The sequence below is a fragment of the Hyaena hyaena genome, unplaced genomic scaffold, assembly GCF_003009895.1.
Source record: "Hyaena hyaena isolate Hyena2069 unplaced genomic scaffold, ASM300989v1 scaffold_58, whole genome shotgun sequence".
Taxonomy (NCBI): domain Eukaryota; kingdom Metazoa; phylum Chordata; class Mammalia; order Carnivora; family Hyaenidae; genus Hyaena; species Hyaena hyaena.
This window is the reverse complement of record NW_024080689.1, coordinates 2,258,609-2,277,504: the sequence shown is the minus strand read 5'-3', so window position 1 is coordinate 2,277,504 and position 18,896 is coordinate 2,258,609. Positions and strand designations below refer to the sequence as shown.

General features: G+C 50.6%; 1 protein-coding gene across 1 annotated transcript in view; it reads right to left on the bottom strand.

The window, feature by feature from the left end:
- Positions 1 to 18,896, bottom strand: part of DHRS7C (dehydrogenase/reductase 7C) — a 29,982-nt gene that overhangs the window by 1,948 nt on the left and 9,138 nt on the right. The window contains 6 exon segments of the mRNA XM_039231632.1: positions 83 to 238; positions 2,908 to 3,000; positions 4,377 to 4,587; positions 6,868 to 6,980; positions 8,935 to 9,045; positions 12,591 to 12,815. Of these exon segments, the coding sequence (XP_039087563.1) occupies positions 83 to 238; positions 2,908 to 3,000; positions 4,377 to 4,587; positions 6,868 to 6,980; positions 8,935 to 9,045; positions 12,591 to 12,815 (909 nt within the window).

Here is an 18,896-nt window from a genome sequence, read left to right as displayed (position 1 = left end):
CCCCCAGAGCCCCCCAGAGCCCCCAGAACCTCCCCAGAGCCCCCCAAGCCCTCACAGGCCCCAGCTTCCCCCGAGAGCTCACATTTCCAGATGGACGCCTCCCAGCTCCCTTGGCCTGGATCCACGCGGTACTACCGCACGAAAGTGGGGCTCACTGTGCTGACCACCACGTCGTACTCCTCCACTTCGGCTCGGAGGCAGTCGAAGAAGCCTAGAGCCGCATGCTTGGAGGCGGCGTCTGGAAGACAGAGGGGCCACGGGTGGGTGGGGGGCCGCAGGCCTGCTCCCCGCGGGAGATGCCCGTTCCTCGAGCTCAGACGGAAGGGGCCTCGCCCTGCGCCTTCCTTCGCAGGTGAGGACAGACAGACCCCGGTAGCCAGCGACTTCCCCAGGGTCCCAGGCCAGCTGGAGGCCTCGACGGCCCGAAGAGCAAATCTCCCCTCCCACTTCCTGGCCCTTTTCCTCCAAGACCGTCTGAGCCACTCACCAGATTCCCTCCACATGGTTGAGGCCGTGGGTTGGGTAAACAAGAACCTTTCCGGGAATCCCCAAAAGAGTGGAGAAGACATTCCTTAAAGCCTTGGAGACTTAGAACCCCATCTGGGGCATGATGAACCCCAACTTCCCATTTTGGGGGTGTCACCTGGAGGCAGGTGTATGGTGGTCTCTGCCATCACGCTGACAGCTGTGGGATGCATGCCCCACACGGCCCTGAAAGCCACCCGCCCCTCACTGTGTGGGGTGAAGATGCAGGTGCCCTGGGGTGGGGGTGGGGCGTGGGAACTGTGCGCTCGGTCTGCAGGCCGGGCCTCCGCTGGGTCCGCCAGCGATCGCCTCAGGAAGTGGGCCTTGTGGCCCCAGATCTATTGTCCAGGGAGCTGGAGGTGCTGATTTTGACGGAAATGTCCTCGTAGTTAAATAATTAAATACTGACCAATTCTGCACCTAATTCCAACACGTGGGCTCTTTCTTGCCCACAGCACCGAGTCTCCGACTCCAGCTGGGGACCCTACAACTCAATTGCGACGCTGTCCACCTAGAGATAAAGTCAGATCCCGCAGGGTGGGGGTTCTGTCCCATGATTGTCCCCTGCCCCCACTCAGTTCAGGCCAATCACAAGTCCTAACTGTCACCTGCGCTTCCGAACGGAGCTGACCCCCTCCTCGAGACTGAGTAATTTGCTAGAGCGGCTCACAGAACTCAGAGAAACGTTTTTAGTGAGTAGGTCACGGGTTTACTGTAAAAGGACCTAATCGGGGCACCTGGGTGGCTCAGTCGGTTAAGCGTCTGACTCTCGGTATTGACTCAGGGCGTGATCTCATGATTTGTGAGTTTGAGCCCCGCTTCGGGCTCTGCGCTAACAGCGCAGCTTGGGATTCTCTCACCCTCTCTCTCTGCACCTCCCTGCTCTCTCTCTCTCTCTCTCTCAAATAAACAAATAAACTTAAAAAAAAAAAAGACATAACTCAGGAATGGCCAGGTGGAAGAGGCATAGCAGGTGAGGTGCGTGGGGAGGGGCTCAGAGCTTCATGCCCTCTCTGGGCGCACTGCTCTCCCCGAGTCCCCACGAGCCCACCGACCTCAGACCCCTCCAAAGTCGACCTTTTGAGATTTTATGGAGGCTACATCATAGGCATGGTTGATTAAATCGTGGGTCTTTGGCGATAGAAAAATCTCCTGCCCCTCTCCGCTCCTCAGAGGCGGGGATGGACTGGGGGTTCCCACCCTCTGATTACCTGGCTGGTGCCCCTGGCAAGCAGCCCCCCATCTTTAGACGGCGTCCGAAAGTCACCTCGTTAATGTAACAAGAGACAGTGATCCTCCCATCACTTAGGGACTTCAAGGGTTTTTAAAGCTCTGTACCAGAATTGAGATGAAGACCAAATATGTATTTCCTATTACAAACCACCGTACCACAGCACTACATTGCTAATTAAAACGAAGTTGCCAGCATGCTGGCCCAAACCAAATGCCGTGGGGCTGCCGGGCTGCCCTTCCCCGGTCCATAAAATGAATTTCCGTACATCTGCTCACTTGACCCCCTCTGGACCTGTGTGAGACTCGGTCTCCCTAATGGACTCTACTGAATGAAGAGAGACAGAGGCTATGATCCCCACTAACGAAGAATGAAGATCTCTATCGGGAATCCCCCGGTGGGAGTTTAAACCATGTTGCGGAAGCCCCTCGGCCCGTGGTTTTTCATTATCCAGACGGGGCTCACCCATCCAGACGGGGCTCAGACAGGAAGCCCATCCGATTTTCTTTCCTCCGCCCCGCCCTCTGCCCACCAGCCATTTACCGGGTTCCCATTTTGTGCAGGGCGCTGTGGATCATCGAGAAATGTATATGGTGTGCACCCTGCTCTCCCGCATCCTACCACGAGGAGGCGGGCATCTCCCCAGCTGGGTCCCATGAATATAGGCGGAGACTTTGTAAAGGACGCCCACCTTTGGAAGGTTCTCTCCACCTCCCCTGGGATTCTGCCCCTTTCACTTTCCCCTCCCTCCTCCCTCAGAACCTTCCATCCTTTCTCCCTTGTGTGATGTGCGCCCATCTCTTCCTTCTCAGCTGTGACCTTTCCTGTCCTTATGGAGAAAGGGGAACTTGAGCATATGCCCACGCCAGGAGGGGACCCTGTGTCCGGCCTTGATCGTGTTCAGCCGGGGGCACGCATGCCCTGACCACCTGTGGGCTGTGATCTTCTGGGGAAGAGGGACCCCGTCACCTGCAAGCCGTAGGTGCTCAAAAATAGGGACCGAGGGCATGAAAGCAAAGCCAATAGAGCGTTTCACATCGGGACGCCGCCCTCCCTCCTCCTTCATAACATGTGCCCAGCGCTGCACACAACATCCCTTGTCTTAGACAACACATGTCAAAAGGCCAAACGTGTCTGTCGTAGCAACTTACACGCTGAACGGAATGGGATTCCAAGCTTCCCTTGGATGTTATTCACCAGCACGATCTGGCCGGTCCTCCGGGAGATCATGTCCGGGAGCAGGGCTGGAAGGCACAGGACAGAGTCGCGGTTACGCATCACAGGCCGAGGCAGACGGCAGTGGGGAGACCCCCTCCCCAGCCCCTCGCATCATGCAGGACCCCGCTACCTCACTGGCCATTCAGCCACAGCCAGACACAGGCGGGCAGGAGCACGGACGTCCCTTCGCCCGTGTTTCCCGAGGAGGCTGGGCTCACCGGGTGATTGCTGGGTGGTTTTCTGTGACCCACCCATGTGCAACACGGGACATGGGTCTCAGGGGTGAGAAAGGTCATAGGTCATCCTATTTCAATCCCCCTCTTGCCTGGAGCAGGAAGGCTCATCTCGGTCCTAATGTGTCTTAAACTCCGTCTCTTGTAGGTGCGAATCTTTTTTTTAATTATTACAAAAATGTTTTTGTATGTCTTTATTTTATTTTGAAAGAGACAGGGAGCGAGTGGGGGAGGGGCAGAGAGAGGGAGGCACAGAATCGGAAGCAGGCTCCAGGCTCTGAACCAAAGGTGTGTCCCCAGGGACCAGACTGAAGGAGACCGTTATGTCTGGGGCATCATTTCAGTCTGCTTCTGATAACTTTCCCTTCATCTGACCGTGTGTCCCAAACCCCATTATCATGGAGATTGTGGGCGTGGAGAAGGCAGTTCTAAGATCATGCTTCCTTAGCCGGGGTACTCCATGCTCTAAATTCAGAAAATCTCCATTCATACAACCTCCCTTTGGGGATTCTGCTAAACTTTGGTGGGGGGGGAGGTGCTTGTTGCTTCAACTCTTGGTTCTATTTCGTGTCATCTCCAGCCCCAACCCCCCTGGGATCCAGACCTGCATTTGACCTTGACTGTGAGATATCTCCACACAGGAGCCGCCATTTTACCCTCAAAAGGGATCTGTTCTCCCTGTTTCTGCAAAGGGATCGACACCACATTGGGTCTCTTGTAGTTTGGGATAAACCTTTCTCTTCTATATTTCTGAGGACAGAATCTCTACCCTTGACCAACTGTCACGGGTAGGAACAGATCAAGGGTAAGGGTGATCCACAAAATATATGCGAAGCATGAAGACAATGGTCTAGTGATGTGGGATGGGATTGGAGAGAGAGCCGTGGATGTGAGTAAAAAAGAGGGGGGATAAAGGGCTGAGCTTGGATGGGGAAGGGGGTTCCCAGAGAGGGAGGTTGGAATATACTAGTAAGATACTTCCCAAATCCCTTTTCTTTTATCACCATTTATCATCAGGATGCTTAAAGCTTTCACCAAATTGGTAGGAGTTTTTCTGAGGGGGGCGCTGGAGATTCCATCCACAGTTGGGTGATCATCTGGCTACATGACAGAGCCCTCCCTAGCTGCCGGTGGCCCAGAAATCTACGGGAAGGTCAAACTCATGAGACCTTTGGTCAGTGTGATGGGTCCAAAGTAATTAGCATCCATGATCTTCTTGTCGAGCTCCAGAGAAATCTTATGGGCAGGCCCCTTCATCTTCATGCTGGCATTGTTGATAAGGATGTCCACACAGCCGTAGCAGTCCTGGATCTCTTTGGCCACGTCTGGGACACAGCTGATGTCCGAGAGGTCCAGGAGAACCAGCTTTGGGGTGAATGTCTGCTGAACCAATGAATGAGTCAAGGTACGTGTGGGATACCTCCCTCTCGTGGACCTTGGGGGCCCCCGCACCCCTTGTGAAATTCAGAGCTCACAGAGAATGACCACAGAGGGGAAAATGAGAAGGACAGTCAGGGGCCAGAACTGATCAATGATCAATCCAAATGAATATCACCCTTTTGAGAGGAGGCCATGCGTGGATTCCAATGGTAACACCATTATAAGATTTTATGAGCTCCTTTTTGCAAATGGCTTTTGCCAAGCTGACGTACGAACCACAGGAGAGCCTATCACAGTGCTTCATAGCCACATTTCGTTTTTCACCAAAATCTTACACGCCTTGGTTTGGAACACCACCTGTGTGCCAGGCATTGCGTTCAGCCCTAGACTGTCATCAGGACTCTCATGGTCTAGGGGCGCCTGGGTGGCTCAGTAAGTTAAGCGTCTAACTTTCGCTCAGGTCATGATCTCACGGTCTGTGAGTTGGAGCCCCATGTCGGGCTCTGTGCTGACAGCTCAGAGCCTGGAGCCTGCTTCCTGTTCTGTGTCTCCCTCTCTCTCTGCCCCTCTCCTGCTCACGCTCTGTTTCTTTCTCTCTCAAACATTAAAAGAAAGCAAAGAAAAAGACTCTCATGGTTGAAAGCAGAGAACAGGTTGGAAAATTGATGACACCATGTGATAAAAGCGATCCCAGTATTTGACAAAAGATAAGTCCTGAAGAGAGGCTTCCTTGCTCAAATTTGTTTGGGAAACACAGACTATTGCATGTTCTTGTTGGGGAGACACAATGCATATTAGCATATCAAAGGCTCTGAAAAGTCCTGCAGTAAAGAAACCTTCACTGGGTATTTCCCACACAATGGACCTCAGCACCTGGTAACATCCCCCAAACAGAACTCAAATGCTGTGCTGTAGTTTGTTTCATCCCCCCAAATGCCACGCTTCGTTCTGAATTATTTTTGGTTATTTTCCAAAAGTAATTCAACATCAAATGCAAAAAAAAAAAAAAACCCCAAACACCAACAAACAACAAAAAACAAAACAAAACCAAAAAACCCCAAAACCAGGAAGAAAGCTCTGAAGGCAGTGCTCCAAAAATACTTTGAAAACTACAACCTCCTGGGAAGTGCTCACTGCCCAGTGGCTTCTTAGAAGGTGACGTCCCTTACCTGATTTCTTTGACAGAAATATCATTTGAGGTATCATTTTATTTTTTAAAGATTTTATTTTTTTTAATGTTTATTTTGTTTTTGAGAGAAAGAGAGAGTGCAAGCAGGGGAGGGGCAGAGAGAGAGGGAGACACAGAATCGGAAGCAGGCTCCAGGCTCCGAGCGGTTAGCACAGAGCCCAATGCAGGACTCGAACTCATGAACGGCGAGATCATGACCTGAGCTGAAGTCACACGCTCCTCAGACTGAGCCAGCCAGGCGCTCCTGAGGTCTTATTTAAAAACAAATCAGCTCTGAGAGTTTATCATGACTCTNTAAATCTTTTTCTTCTTTCCCTTTTTTCCTATTACTGTGTCTGTAGAAACATTAGAAATTGATATTAAACAACTTTTTTTTTTCTTGTTTTTGTCATCTAAATGAGGAACTGCAAGGCCACGAGAGCAATTAGGGGTCAATACCTCAAAAAGGCATCATAAATACCTTTGAGAACCATAATGAGTCTTGACATTGCAGACAGCGATAATGAACTTGGACTGAGGCATCTTTATATAAGAGCTCTACCTCTTGTACATGAAGAACAAAGTCCCAAATTGGGAGACCTAAAACAAATGGACAAAACTTAAAGAATTTTTTTTTTATTTATTTGTGTGAGAGAGAGACAGTGTGAGCAGGGGAGGGTCAGAGAGAGAGGGAGATACAGACTCTGAAACAGGCTCCAGGCTCTGAGCTGGCAGTCAGCACAGAGCCCGACGCGGGGCTCGAACCCATGAACCGCGAGATCATGACCTAAGCGAAAGTCGGACGCTTAACCGACTAAGCCACCCAGGCGCCCCCCATGGACTCTGACTTAAATACAATAGGGGTGAGGAGGGTGAGTTGCTGGAGAGCAAATCCTTGGCAGGAATGGTCAAGACCGTGTCAAGATTAGTGAGACCACTGCCTCCCGTCCTCCCAAAGCAATCACCAAATTTCACCCACCTGCCCAAAGAGCTGCTAAACACACACACACACACACACACACACACACACACACACACACACACACACACCAAACCAGTGAAGGCTAAGGGTGCCAGGGAGCGTCCCCGAGCCGACTGGCAGAAGGCCTTACCTTGCTGGGGTCAGCCACGCAGATCAGGGCATCATACAGGGTCTCCAGCCTCTCCCAGTTCTTTCCACACAGCACCAGCCTCGCCCCACCAGTGTGGAACACCCGAGCACACTCTGAACGGAAGAAGGAAAGAGGGAAGGGCGCACTGTGTGGACTGAGCCACTGATGACGAGCATCTCTCTTAGGAATGCAAGATTTCAAAGCATTCGAAAGTCCTCGGGCTGTTGGAAGCCCTTGGAAGTCATTTCATTCAGCTTCCTCCTGGGGATGGAATTTTTTTTCTCGCTTCCAGCCTCCACATGGTTACCTCTCGTGAAGGGGAGCTCAGAGTGGAGTGAAACAGCTCGTCCTTTGTGGGATGGTTCTGATTATTAGGATATTCTTCCCGAAGGTGGACAGAAAGGTGACCCTGTCCACCTAGCCCTCCAGGATCAAAGCCCTTACAGATCTTCATCTAAAGGTATTGGAGGGGCACCTGCGTGGCTCAGTCTGACTGAGCGTCCGACTTCAGCTCAGGTCATGATCTTGCAGTCCATGGGTTCAAGTCCCACGCCAGGCTCTGTGCTAACAGCTCAGAGCCTGGAGCCTGCTTTCCATTCTCTCTCTCTCTCTCTCTCTCTCTCTCAAAAATAAATAAACATTAAAAAAAAAAGACATTGGGAAGAGCCATCATGGGTTTTTTTTCACATAACGCCACCATTTTCGTGCACATTTTCTCTGTGGATAGATACTCCAGCCAAGGTTCTTTTTATTTAAAAAAAAAAAAAAAAAAAAAAAAGGTAAATCTGCCTTCTCTCTAGTTCATTTTATTCTGAACAAATTCCTGAGTCACCCCATATAGGAGTTTCTCAACTGGTAAAGGGCTGCCAGCCATCGTACTGGTATCTAAGAACAAGATAAAGAACAAGAACAAGAAAAGCTAACATATTTTGAGCACGAATTTGTTCTAGGGACTCTTGAAAGAGATTTACATATATTAGCTTATTTAATTGTCACAGTAACGGCATGAGGTGGTGTCTGGGTGGGTTTCCCAGAAGCAGAGACAGGGACGCAGGCAGCTGGGAGTGCTTGTCAGAGAAAAGTCCATCAGGGAGGAAGGTCTCAGGTAAAGCATAATCTTGGTTGGATCCGAGGAAAGTTCTGGAGCGTACGCCTCACTGCGAGCTGTCCCACCTCAGTGTGCTGATCGAGCCTCCCTCCAGGGCTGGGTGCAAAGGTCGTGGAAGTCCCCAGAGGAGGCAGTGCCCAGCAGCAGAGGGAAGGAAGGTGTGTGAGCCATGCAGGCAACACTCACAGAGTCTACGGATCAGATGAACTGGCCACGCGCAGGGACTGGGAAGGGCATCACCAAACACCCACGAGCAGTGCTCAGTACCTCCCATTGCCCTGTTTCACACCACATGGAGGTGAGCGTGGATTGAGCCAGCATGACCGAGGATACCTGGGTGGCCCGGGTGCCCACGGGAAGCTGGATTCCTGAATGCCAGGGCTCCACGCGCTTTCATGCTTGCGTGCAGGCGCAGAGGAGGGGGCTGGCTGGGGTTTGACCAGCGGGCATGTGGGCAGGGAGATTGTGGTATTGGAGAACAGTGGTGGTGCGGGATCCTTCAGTGCCGGCCGGATAGACACACGGACGCAGACAGATGGAGGTCCCAGGGAGGTCTAGAAACAGCTGTGCTGCGTGTGGCTGAGAGCGGGTCAGTCTACTGACCGACGGAAACCTGAGTCAAGAAATAAGTGCGTGGACAATGTCACCTTGAGCTGTTGGGAGCACAGGGAAGGGTCCGTCTCTCCCCCACACGTGGGGCAGCCATGATGGTTGTGTTTTGCAAATCTAAGGCCTGAGGTTCAGTGAGTGGAAACGATTCACCCACAGTCCCACAGCGGGTAAGCGGTGAAGCCAGGATGGGACACTAAGCAGGGACATGCCTGGGGTGGGGGGTTGTTTCTCTACCTCTCGGCCCACTTCCCAGAAAGAAGCACGTGGGGCGGAGGGTACTGCCGCCCACGCATACTCTACAGCTTCAAGCTGAGCATGGGGGCAGGTGAGGGGCCTGTGACCTTGACCTCCTTGGGAGGGGCAGCCCGGAGGGCTCATCATCACGTACCACTTCTCCGTGAGAACCTCGCCTCTCCCAGGTGCGCCCCGGGGGCTGGAGCCCAGGGATGCGTCCACCACTGCGGAACAGCAAGGCTGAAGGCGTCCACCGAACGAGTCATTTCTGCCGCCGCAGGCACTGGTACGCGCGGGTACACTCTTGGTCTGATTCCTGATCGGCTCAGCTCGGCACAGCGTTTCGTGCCAGGAGCGTTGGTCCAGGTTTATTCCTTTCTCACGCAGCACACTTGAGCCTCACCCTTCCTTCCACATCTCCTTGACTCTAAGGCGCCATCGGACGGAGATGCTTTCTGATTCCAGGGGGACTAAAATGCCAAAGGATGACCGGGGACCGTCGGAAGAGGCTGTTGACCGACAGGCAAGCAGCCTGGTTTCATAAGCGTGTTAGGGCCGTTCGAGGGCACTGAGCCCTTCGAGGCGCAGCCAGCTGCAGGGTGTTGAGGTCCCTCTTGCCAAAGACACAGCGGGTACAAAGTGACCCATGGGGCACCTGGGGGGCTCAGTCAGTTAAGCGTCTGACTCTTGATTTCGGCTCAGGTCGTGATCTCATGGTCCATGGGATCGAGCCCCGCATGAGGCTCTATGCTGACAGCGTGGAGCCTGCTTGAGATTCTCTCCCTCTTTCCCCTTCCCTGTCCCTCTACCACTCATGCTCTCTCTCTCTCTTTCTCAAAAATAAACAAACATTTAAAAAAAACAACCCACAAAGTGACCCGATCCCCAACGCGGCTGATCGTGTGTGGGCTTGGGGCAATTTCACGTGTCCTGGTCTTTGTCTGATTTCCCTGGTCCACAGCCTGGCGCGGGGTCCTTACAGCTTCTCCAGGGCTACCTGCCAGTCGGTCGGGTCCTGGGGATCGAGGCTGATCCGTGGGTGATGCAAAGCCTGCACCGTCTGCTCAGGGCCCATCACTATTTTGCTGCTTCGGACCTGAGAACCAGAGCAGTCTGAACCTATTTGAGGCCACACATGCCCAGCTTCTCAGGTTACTTTTAAATATTTAGACTTGCTTTTTTTTTTTTTTTTCCAGCTTTGCATTTCTTTCCAGGGTGGGTCCTTCGAGACCCAGTGCAACAGAACACCAACGTTAGTCAGGGCAGAGATTAGACCAAAGTCCTCTGAAAATGCCATGTTGCTCCTGAGATCGATTTCCTGGATTTGAACACTGGGTCACTATAACCCAAACGAGACTCAAAAAAATAAATTAAAAAGACAGCTGAAGCAGATAGAGATCTCTCAGCAATAACACAGAAACTCAGAAGGACGCAGGAATGAACAGCCTTCTCAACCAACCCAACGGGGTCTAATCGATGTTTTGTGGGCCACTCCTCACAACCACGGCAGAATGCACACCCTTTTCACACACCTGCATATCGTTCACGGAGGCAGGTGTGTCCTGGGCTATAAGGCACACCTCAACAAATTTAAAAGAACCAAAATCATACAAAATATGTTCTCTGATCATATTGGAATCTAGTCCAAAATCAACAAAACAAAACTACAACAACATAGTCATCCAAATGAGTGCTTTCCCGTAGGGTGGTCACTTTTAGTTTGTTTTCTCAACGTTTTATTTCTGAGAGACAGAGAGAGACAGCACGAGCCAGGAAAGCGGCAGAGAGAGAGGGAGACACAGACTCTGAAACAGGCTCCAGGCTCCGAGCTGTCAGCACAGAGCCCGATGTGGGGCTCTAGCCCACGAACTGTGCGATCATGACCTGAGCTGAAGTCAGATGCTTAACCGACTGAGCCCCCCAGCTGCCCCAAGATGTTCACTTTTAAAGGCATTTATTAAACGAACTTTGTGTGTGTGTGTGTGTGTGTGTGTGTGTGTGTGTGAGTGCTTATTATACACCAAGCGTTGATCTAAGTTCTGGGACACCGGGGTGAAAAACACAGAGTTTCCACCATAAGGGAGCTGGGGTCTGGCAGACCAGCTGAGAAGCACACGTGTAGGGCACAACGTGAGGAGTGTGGGAACAGCGGGCTGTTCATATGAGGAGCCACGGGACCCCAGAGGCCACTTCCTCGGGGAGCATCCAAGAAGAAGGAGCAGGGGACCAAGGAAGGCTTCACGATGGAGGGGTCTCCCGTTGGCGGCTGGCCTGATGCTATGTGGACAGTTCTGTTTGAAGGACACATTTCCCCCAACACGGACTCTGACCACCTCTAGGTGAGAGTTTGTGTTCCCCCCAGGGCAACAACTAGTCCCTGTCTTCTCGTATCTGATCTGGTTGACAGATGTGTGTGTGCTGGCTTGTCCCTGTAGAAGCTGGACTCTGTGTCCCTCCCCCCTTCTGAGCATGGCGTCTAAGAGGGCCAGCTTACCCACCTCCTGCTTTGCTTGTTTTTTAAATGTTTATTTATTTTAGACAGATAGGGATCATGCGCAGGGGAGGGGCAGAGCGAGAGGACAGAGGATCTGAAGCAGAGAGCCTTACATGGGGCTCGAACCCATGAATTGTGAGATCGTGACCTGAGCCCAAATTGGACACTTAACCGACTGAGTCCCCCAGGTTGCCCCCATGCTTTGTTGTTTATGTCACATGGTGAGCCTGGGGCGATCACCCCCCGGAATAGAACCCATCTTCAGAGCATGACATTGACTCCCACTGGGATGCCCAAAGGAATGAGGTTCTCCGAGAATTCCCGAACGGAAGGTTACAGATGTTCTCATGAGGGCAGCACCAAGAGATTAGGGCACTGCCCCCTGCCCAGGGGGTCTTTTTGGCAAGGGACAGGGTTGATCTCAACACCCAGCACATAAGGGACTCACTGGGTACCTGTTGAGTGACTTAATGAGTGTTTGTCTATGTGGGTTTTATGCTTGATTAAAAATAACAAAAACAAAAACAAAGATGGTGCCCAAATTGTGCCACACGCGGCTGCACCAACATCGTTAGGAGTGAAAGAGTCAGAGTCTTACAAGTCTACACAGATGCCAACCAGCAGGAAATGGTCCTGAGACCATCCACATCAAGGCTTACAGGCGTTAAGTGCCTTCAAGGCCAGCAGGTAACATGGGTGAGGTCATCAGCCCGCGTGCAATATAGCAGAGACCGGTGGAGTGTGTATCTCTCTGGAGGGCACACTTCCTGCCCGAATTCGCTCATCGATATGACCGCTACAAACACCTGACTGCTTCTCTGTGCTTTCCGTCAAGGAATTCATTCACTCCTCCCAACAACACTGCGAGGTAGACCCTACCTTGCTTTTCTAGATGATATTCCCAAAGCAGAGCAGTGCAATCTGCCAGCTAGTAGATGATGGAGCCCCGGACTCAGCCCAGCGCCCAAGTCTGGGCTCATAGTTGGTACAGCCTTCCGTCCAAGGGCTTTGCATTTCAAAATTTCTGGAGCCCCGGGAGCACAAAAACAAATGACGTCTGCTGACCAGTTCTGGCCCGGAGGCCGCAAGTTCGACTCTCCTACAGGCGTGGGGACCTACAGCCCCCGAAAGACGCTGGCCCGTTAGCGACGGACCCTGGGAGAGGACACAGCAGCCTCGATTTCCCCCTCCCTCCTAGCAGGTTGGCCGCCCGCCATCCTGCCCCCTCCCGGCCCTCCCGCGGGAGTGGGCGCAGCGCGGGCGGAGCCAGCTTACCCTTGCCCAGTCCCGAGATGGCATCGGTGAGCACAACAACCTTGTTCTGCACGGCTGACTTGGACCACAGCCGGGACACCTCTTGGTAAATGAAGAGAAGGCCGCTGATTCCCAGGAGCAGCAGAGGCAGCACAAACACGGCGGTGACTCCCATCTTGTCCTGGGGGGGCGGTGGGGAACGACAGGGGTGGGGGCCGGGAAAGGACTTGGCTTTGCGAAGAGACTCTGGGGAGAACACCTTGCGCAGGGGGGCTGCCCGCGGCTACCGGGTGCACTCACCATGCACCCACGTGTCTTCTCCAGGGAGCCGGGCCCTGTGCAAGCCCCCGGAGGGCTCCTTCCGAGCGCAACACCCAGTGAATCTGCTAATCCCCAGACGTTCAATGAATAGGAAATTACTCACGGTGTGTCCAAAAGCAGATGGAATCCGGGGCCTGCCCTCCCAAAGGTTAATTACAAATTTAATTAAAATGGGGCTGCATTTTTGGAAGGAAATCCTTGTGTTAAAGCCACTAGCTCAGGCCCTAATGACTATTTATAGCTCTCAGCGCACTGAAGGGCTTTTCAGGGTAAATATAGCGTCTGCTCTGATATTCAGGGACACATGCTGGACGGGTCTGATTTCAGAACTCTTGCCAGGACTTTTAAAGCTCTCTGGCTCGCTGGACTATTGCAGGTTTTCTCTGTGGTTCACGGCTGGGCATGAAGGATCAGGACCTGTGATTTTCAGTGCAAACATCCCTATGCTCCGTTCCCGTAACCCTTGGATCTGGTAGCTTCCGGGTAGCTCAGACCACCATGGCCGAGAGCCATCTGGTCTTCCTTTTCGGGTTGGGGATGAAAAGCATAGAAGAACCGTTAAGGAGATTGTGGCACAATGAACCCCTACTGAGTGTGACATGAACAGGGTGTGGGAGTGCTTCTTCTTAGTCAAGCTATTTCAGCTCCCTGGGCCTTAACTTCCTTACCTGTAAAGTGGGCATAACAGGGTCATTTTGCAGTGCTCTTGGGAGGACGGACTAAGATACTGCATATTAACCCTGCATAGACCCAGCTCACAAAAGATGACTATTATTCCCTTGAACGATTAAGAACACTAAGAATTTGGAGCACCTGGCTGGTTCAGTCGATGGAGCGCATGACCCTTGATCTCAAGGTCGTGGATTAGAGCCCCATGTTGGGCGTAGAGATTACTTAAAAATAAACTCTTAGGGGCACCTAGGTGGCTCAGTCAGTTGAACGTCCGACATTAGTTCAGGTCATGAGCTCACGGTTCGTGGGTTCAAGCCCCACATTGGGCTCTGTGCTGACAGCTCGGAGCCTGGAGCTGCTTCAGATTTTGTGCCTCTCTCTCTTTCTCTACCGCTCTGTCTCTGTCTCTCAAAAATAAATAAACATTAAAAAAAAAAAAAAGAATAGGGGCACCTGGGTGGCTCTGTTGGTTGGGCATCCGACTTCAGCTCAGGTCATGATCTCGTGGTTCGTGAGTTCAAGCCCCGCATCGGGCTCTGTGCTGACAGCTCAGAGCCTGGAGCCTGCTTCTGATCCTGTGTCTCCCTCTCTCCCTGCCCCTCCCCTGCTCATTCTGCCTCTCTCTCTCTCTCTCTCTCTCTCTTTCTCTCTCAGAAATAAATAAAAATATTAAAAAATTAAAAAAAAGAATGGTAAGAATTTATCCCAAATGTTAAATATTTTAGTTACATAAGGAAACATGATAGGATTAGAAATAAAGACACGTAAAAAGCTAAAAACCAGTTCAAGCATTTGAACCACCAGAAACCAGAAGACCAGTCGTAATAATGCCACAGGGGCGCCTGGGTGGCTCGGTCGGTTAAGCGTCTGACTTTGGCTCAGGTCATGACCTCACGGTTCCTGAGTTCGAGCCTTGTTTTGGGCTCATTGCTGTCAGCGGTCAGTGTAGAGCCTGCTTCAGATTCACCGTCCACACCAGCCTCTGCCCCTCCCCCCCATGTACACTCTCACTCGCACTCTCTCTCTCTCTCAAAAATAAATAAAACATTTTTAAAAAATTAATGGTGTCCTAGTGTGTGTTGGGCTGAGCAGGCGGGGGGAGGAGTGGTTCCCCGGGGGTGGGGGTGGGGAGATGGCCCTCCTTCCTTAGAAATTTAGATGTGCAGCGACATGAAAGAAAACCCAACTTTTCATCGGCATGTAATACACACGTGGAAATGCGATGTATGGTAGGTATAGAGCTTCCTGAATCCTCATAAATGGAATGTTACCCTATAACCAGCACCCGGATCAAGACATAGAGCATTGCCGACCTGTGCCCCTCCTCCTAGCCCCGCCCCCTCCCCCCCAGGTCCCTTTCCAGCCCTGGAGGAATGTCTACTTTCTAGCTTTGAAAAGCATATATTACTCCTACCTGTGCTTTCTAAAACTTTTTATTTAAATAGATTTCACAAAAGGGGCTTGGGTGGCTCAGTAGGGTTAAGCATCTGACTCTTGGTTTCGTCTCAGGTCTTGATCTCACGGGTTGTGGGTTCAAACCCCCTGTCGGCCTCTGTGCTGACAGTGTGGAGCCTGCTTGGGATCCTCTCTCTCCCTCTCTCTCTGCCCCTCCCCTGCTGTTCCCTCTCTTTCTCTCTCTCAAAAAATAAATAAACTTAAAAAAAAAATAGATTCAGAAAGTTGTTACTGCTTTGCTGAAGATTCATCCATATTGTGTGAGGTTGGAGATTACTCATCTGCACTGTGTGAATACACCTCACATTTTTAACTCATTCCCCTGAGAGTGCCACTTGGGATGGAAGTATTTTTTATTTTATTTTATTTTATTTTATTTTATTTTATTTTATTTTATTTTATTTTTAATGTTTTATTTATTTTTGAGAGAGAGATAGAGACAGCATGAGCAGGGGAGGGTCAGAGAGATAGGGAGATACAGAATCGGAAGCAGGCTGCAGGCTCTGAGCTGTCAGCACAGAGCCCGATGCGGGGCTCGAACCCACGAACCATGAGATCATGACCTGAGCTGAAGTTGGACGCTTAACCAACTGAGCCACCCAGGCGCCCCTGGGAAGTATTTTTTAAATAAAAACTATTCTTCGAAATTAAGAACGAGGAAATTTCTACTTTTTTAGAGGACCTGCCTACATTAAGAGGCTGAAAATATTATTAGTGGTATAATGTCTACATGTCAAGTTTGGCCCAGTCCACATACAAGTTCTTTAGTTCCCTTGTCCAAGCGTGGCCGCTGCTGCGGTTGGACAATTCACACCCATGTCTGATGAGAAACCCCACAGCAGTGCAAGGACCTTTATGAAAGGGGAGCTATCTGGGTCTCCTATAACAGTTCAGGGCAGTGTTTCTATTTAAGCAGATGCAGATGACGGTGGTAATCCGCGATCAGGTGCACTAACAGACTCATCGGCCTCCCCCACGCGATCATACAGACGTCCCAGGTATAGTTTCTACGCTGCCGTAAGCAGTGGTTATTAGCCATCCATCTAAAGACTAGCAAACATCCTCAGATGTCAGCTTAATGCTTCCAGAATGTCTGGAAATGTCATTCCTGGATTATGTCATTTATTTTTCAGCCATTTATTTATCACCCAGCTATCATGAGCCAAGAAGCGCTCTAAGCATGAGGAACGCAGCGCTGAATGATATCATGAGAATGCCCACCCTCACAGAGCTTTCTAACTCCCTTGTGTTGGGAGGCGGGCAATGAGGCCACAAGAAAATGGTCCTGTAGTGTGTCAGAGGGTAGTAGGTCCTATAAGAGCAAAACAAAACCCAGGGACTCCCTTGGTGTCCAGGCAGGAGACAAAATCTCTCTGGATGGTTCAAGAGACTTTAATGGAAGGGTCATTTGCTGGGCTGTGAAGGGTTAAGGAAGCAGAGGCCACTGAGGTGCCCAGAGACCGGCAACACTGAGAAGCTGTTAGCACCCCTTCGGACACGGGATACGAAAAGAGCTACTGCAGCACAATGAGACGAGTCAGAACTTGGGGTCAGAAGGGGAGGGACCTAGCAGATTCTATAGCCATGGAAAGTAGCAGCTACTGCCTGTGAAAACGAGGCAAAGCGGGAAGAAATATCTTGATGGCTGTCTTTCTTGTCTCTGACACCACGGTGCATTTGTTTGTTTGTTTAAAAAATTTTTAATTGTTATTTATTTTTGAGAGACAGAGCATGAGTTGGGGAGAAGCAGAGAGAGAGGGAGGCCCAGAATCCGAAGCAGGTTCCAGGCTCTGATCTGTCAGCACAGAGCCCGACGTGGGGCTTGAACTCCTGAACCACGAGATCATGACCTGAGCTGAAATCGGACGCTTGACCGTCTGAGCCCCCAGGCGCCCCCACCATGGTGTGTTTGAATAAGCATGGGGCTGGTGGGTAAGAGACGTGGCAACAGCCCCTTGTGCAATGATTTGTCCCTTGAGGACATGCTCACGGGAGCAAATACCTTCATACTTATTCCTACTCAGTGTCATTACAAGATGAATGTCCACACATTTCTTCCCCAAGTTTCCACGTCACCAATTCTTTTTCCATAGTCTCCAGCCAGTTGGCCAACCCATTAGCCAACTACCATTAGGACTGTGTAGATCTGTAACTCAGGCCATCTTTCCATCCGAAGGAAGTAGACAACAGGCAGCGCTCAGAGTTCTGCGCATGGAAGGTCTTCCTTCTCCACCGTGTCTCAGAGCCACTCTTAAGTGGTCGTCTACCCCCAGCTGATGCCAAAGTATCAGACAGAGTCATCTGCAAACCAGCCCTAACATTTGCCTTTAGTGGAAAGCAAAGGCAGTCAGTGAGGACAGGTGGGTGTCATGGAGTTTCAATGCGATGTACTAGTGCCTTCTCTACCTGCTTGGGTCAAAGGTCAGGTCTCTCTAACTGAGGTGATCCCTGAAGGGGCTGAGAGCTGGCTCCCTGCTGACTGCTCTACCAGCAGCTGGGGCAGCAAATCCATCAGTGAAGAGGAACCTGGGTGGCACATTACGGGGTCTATCACAGGAGAGAGGAAGAGGCAAATTGAGAATAAGTCACTCTGATTTCATGTAGAATGATCAGAGAGTGTCGGTCAAAAGATGATGAGGAATTGATGGGGATCTATGGGGGACATATATTCCAGGCAAGGGAACCAGCAAAATGCAAAGGCCCTGAGGCAGAATGTAGTTGGAATCTTAAGAAGGCTCTACCCTCAGATCCAAGCCCAACGTGGGGCTTGATCCCACAACTGTGGGATCATGACCTGAGCTGAAATCAAGAGTCAGACGCTCAACTGACAGAGCCACTCAGGAGCACCAATTTTTTGTTGAAGCATAATTAAGAGGCAATGTTATTTGAATTTCAGGTGTGAAACATACTGATTTGACGATTCTACACATTTTCAATGCTCACCTTGATGAGTGTGGTCACCATCTGTCCCTGTATAATGCTATTACAATATCATTGACTATATTCCCAATGCGGTGCTTTTCTTCTTTGTGGCTTTTTTATAACCAGCAGTTTGTGCCTCTTAGTCCCTTTTATCTATTTCACCCATCCCCCTATCTACCCCCCTTTGGAAACCACCAGTTTGTTCTCTGTATTTAAGCATCTAGTTTTTGTTTGATTATTCTGGGTTTTTAGATTCCACATATCAGTGAAATCATGTCTTTGTTTTTCTCTGACTTATTTCACTTAGACTAATACCCTTGAGATCTGCCCATGTTGTTACAAATGGCAAGATCTCATTTTTTAAAAAATTTTTTTAAATGTTTTATTTATTTCTAGGAGAGAGAGAGAGAGAGAGAGACAGCGTGAGCAGGGGAGGGTCAGAGAGAGAGGGAGTCACAAACTGAAATAGGCTCCAGGCTCTGAACTGGCAGTCAGCACAGAGCCCGACGCGGGGCTCGAACCCACGAACCGCGGGATCATGACCTAAGCGAAAGTCGGACGCTTAACCAACTAAGCCACCCAGGCGCCCCAAGATCTCATTTTTTAATGGCTGGATAATACTCCATTGTATACATATATCTTCTTTACCCATTTATGTAGTGATGGACCCTTGGAATGCTTCCGTATCTTGACTGTTGTAAATGCTGTAATCAGTATAGGGCTCTATATATCTTTTCAAATTAGCTTTTTTGTTTTCTTTGGGTAAATACCCAGTAGGGAAATTACTGAATCATATGGTATTTCTATGGTCTATCTTAGCAAAGCTAGAGGAAACTGAGACACCTTGGCTCTTTTTCCTTATTTTTTTAAGTTTTTAAATGTTTTTATTTATTTATTTTTTTTTGAGAATGAGAGAGAGAGTGTGGTGGGTGAGGGGCACAGAGAGAGACGGACAGA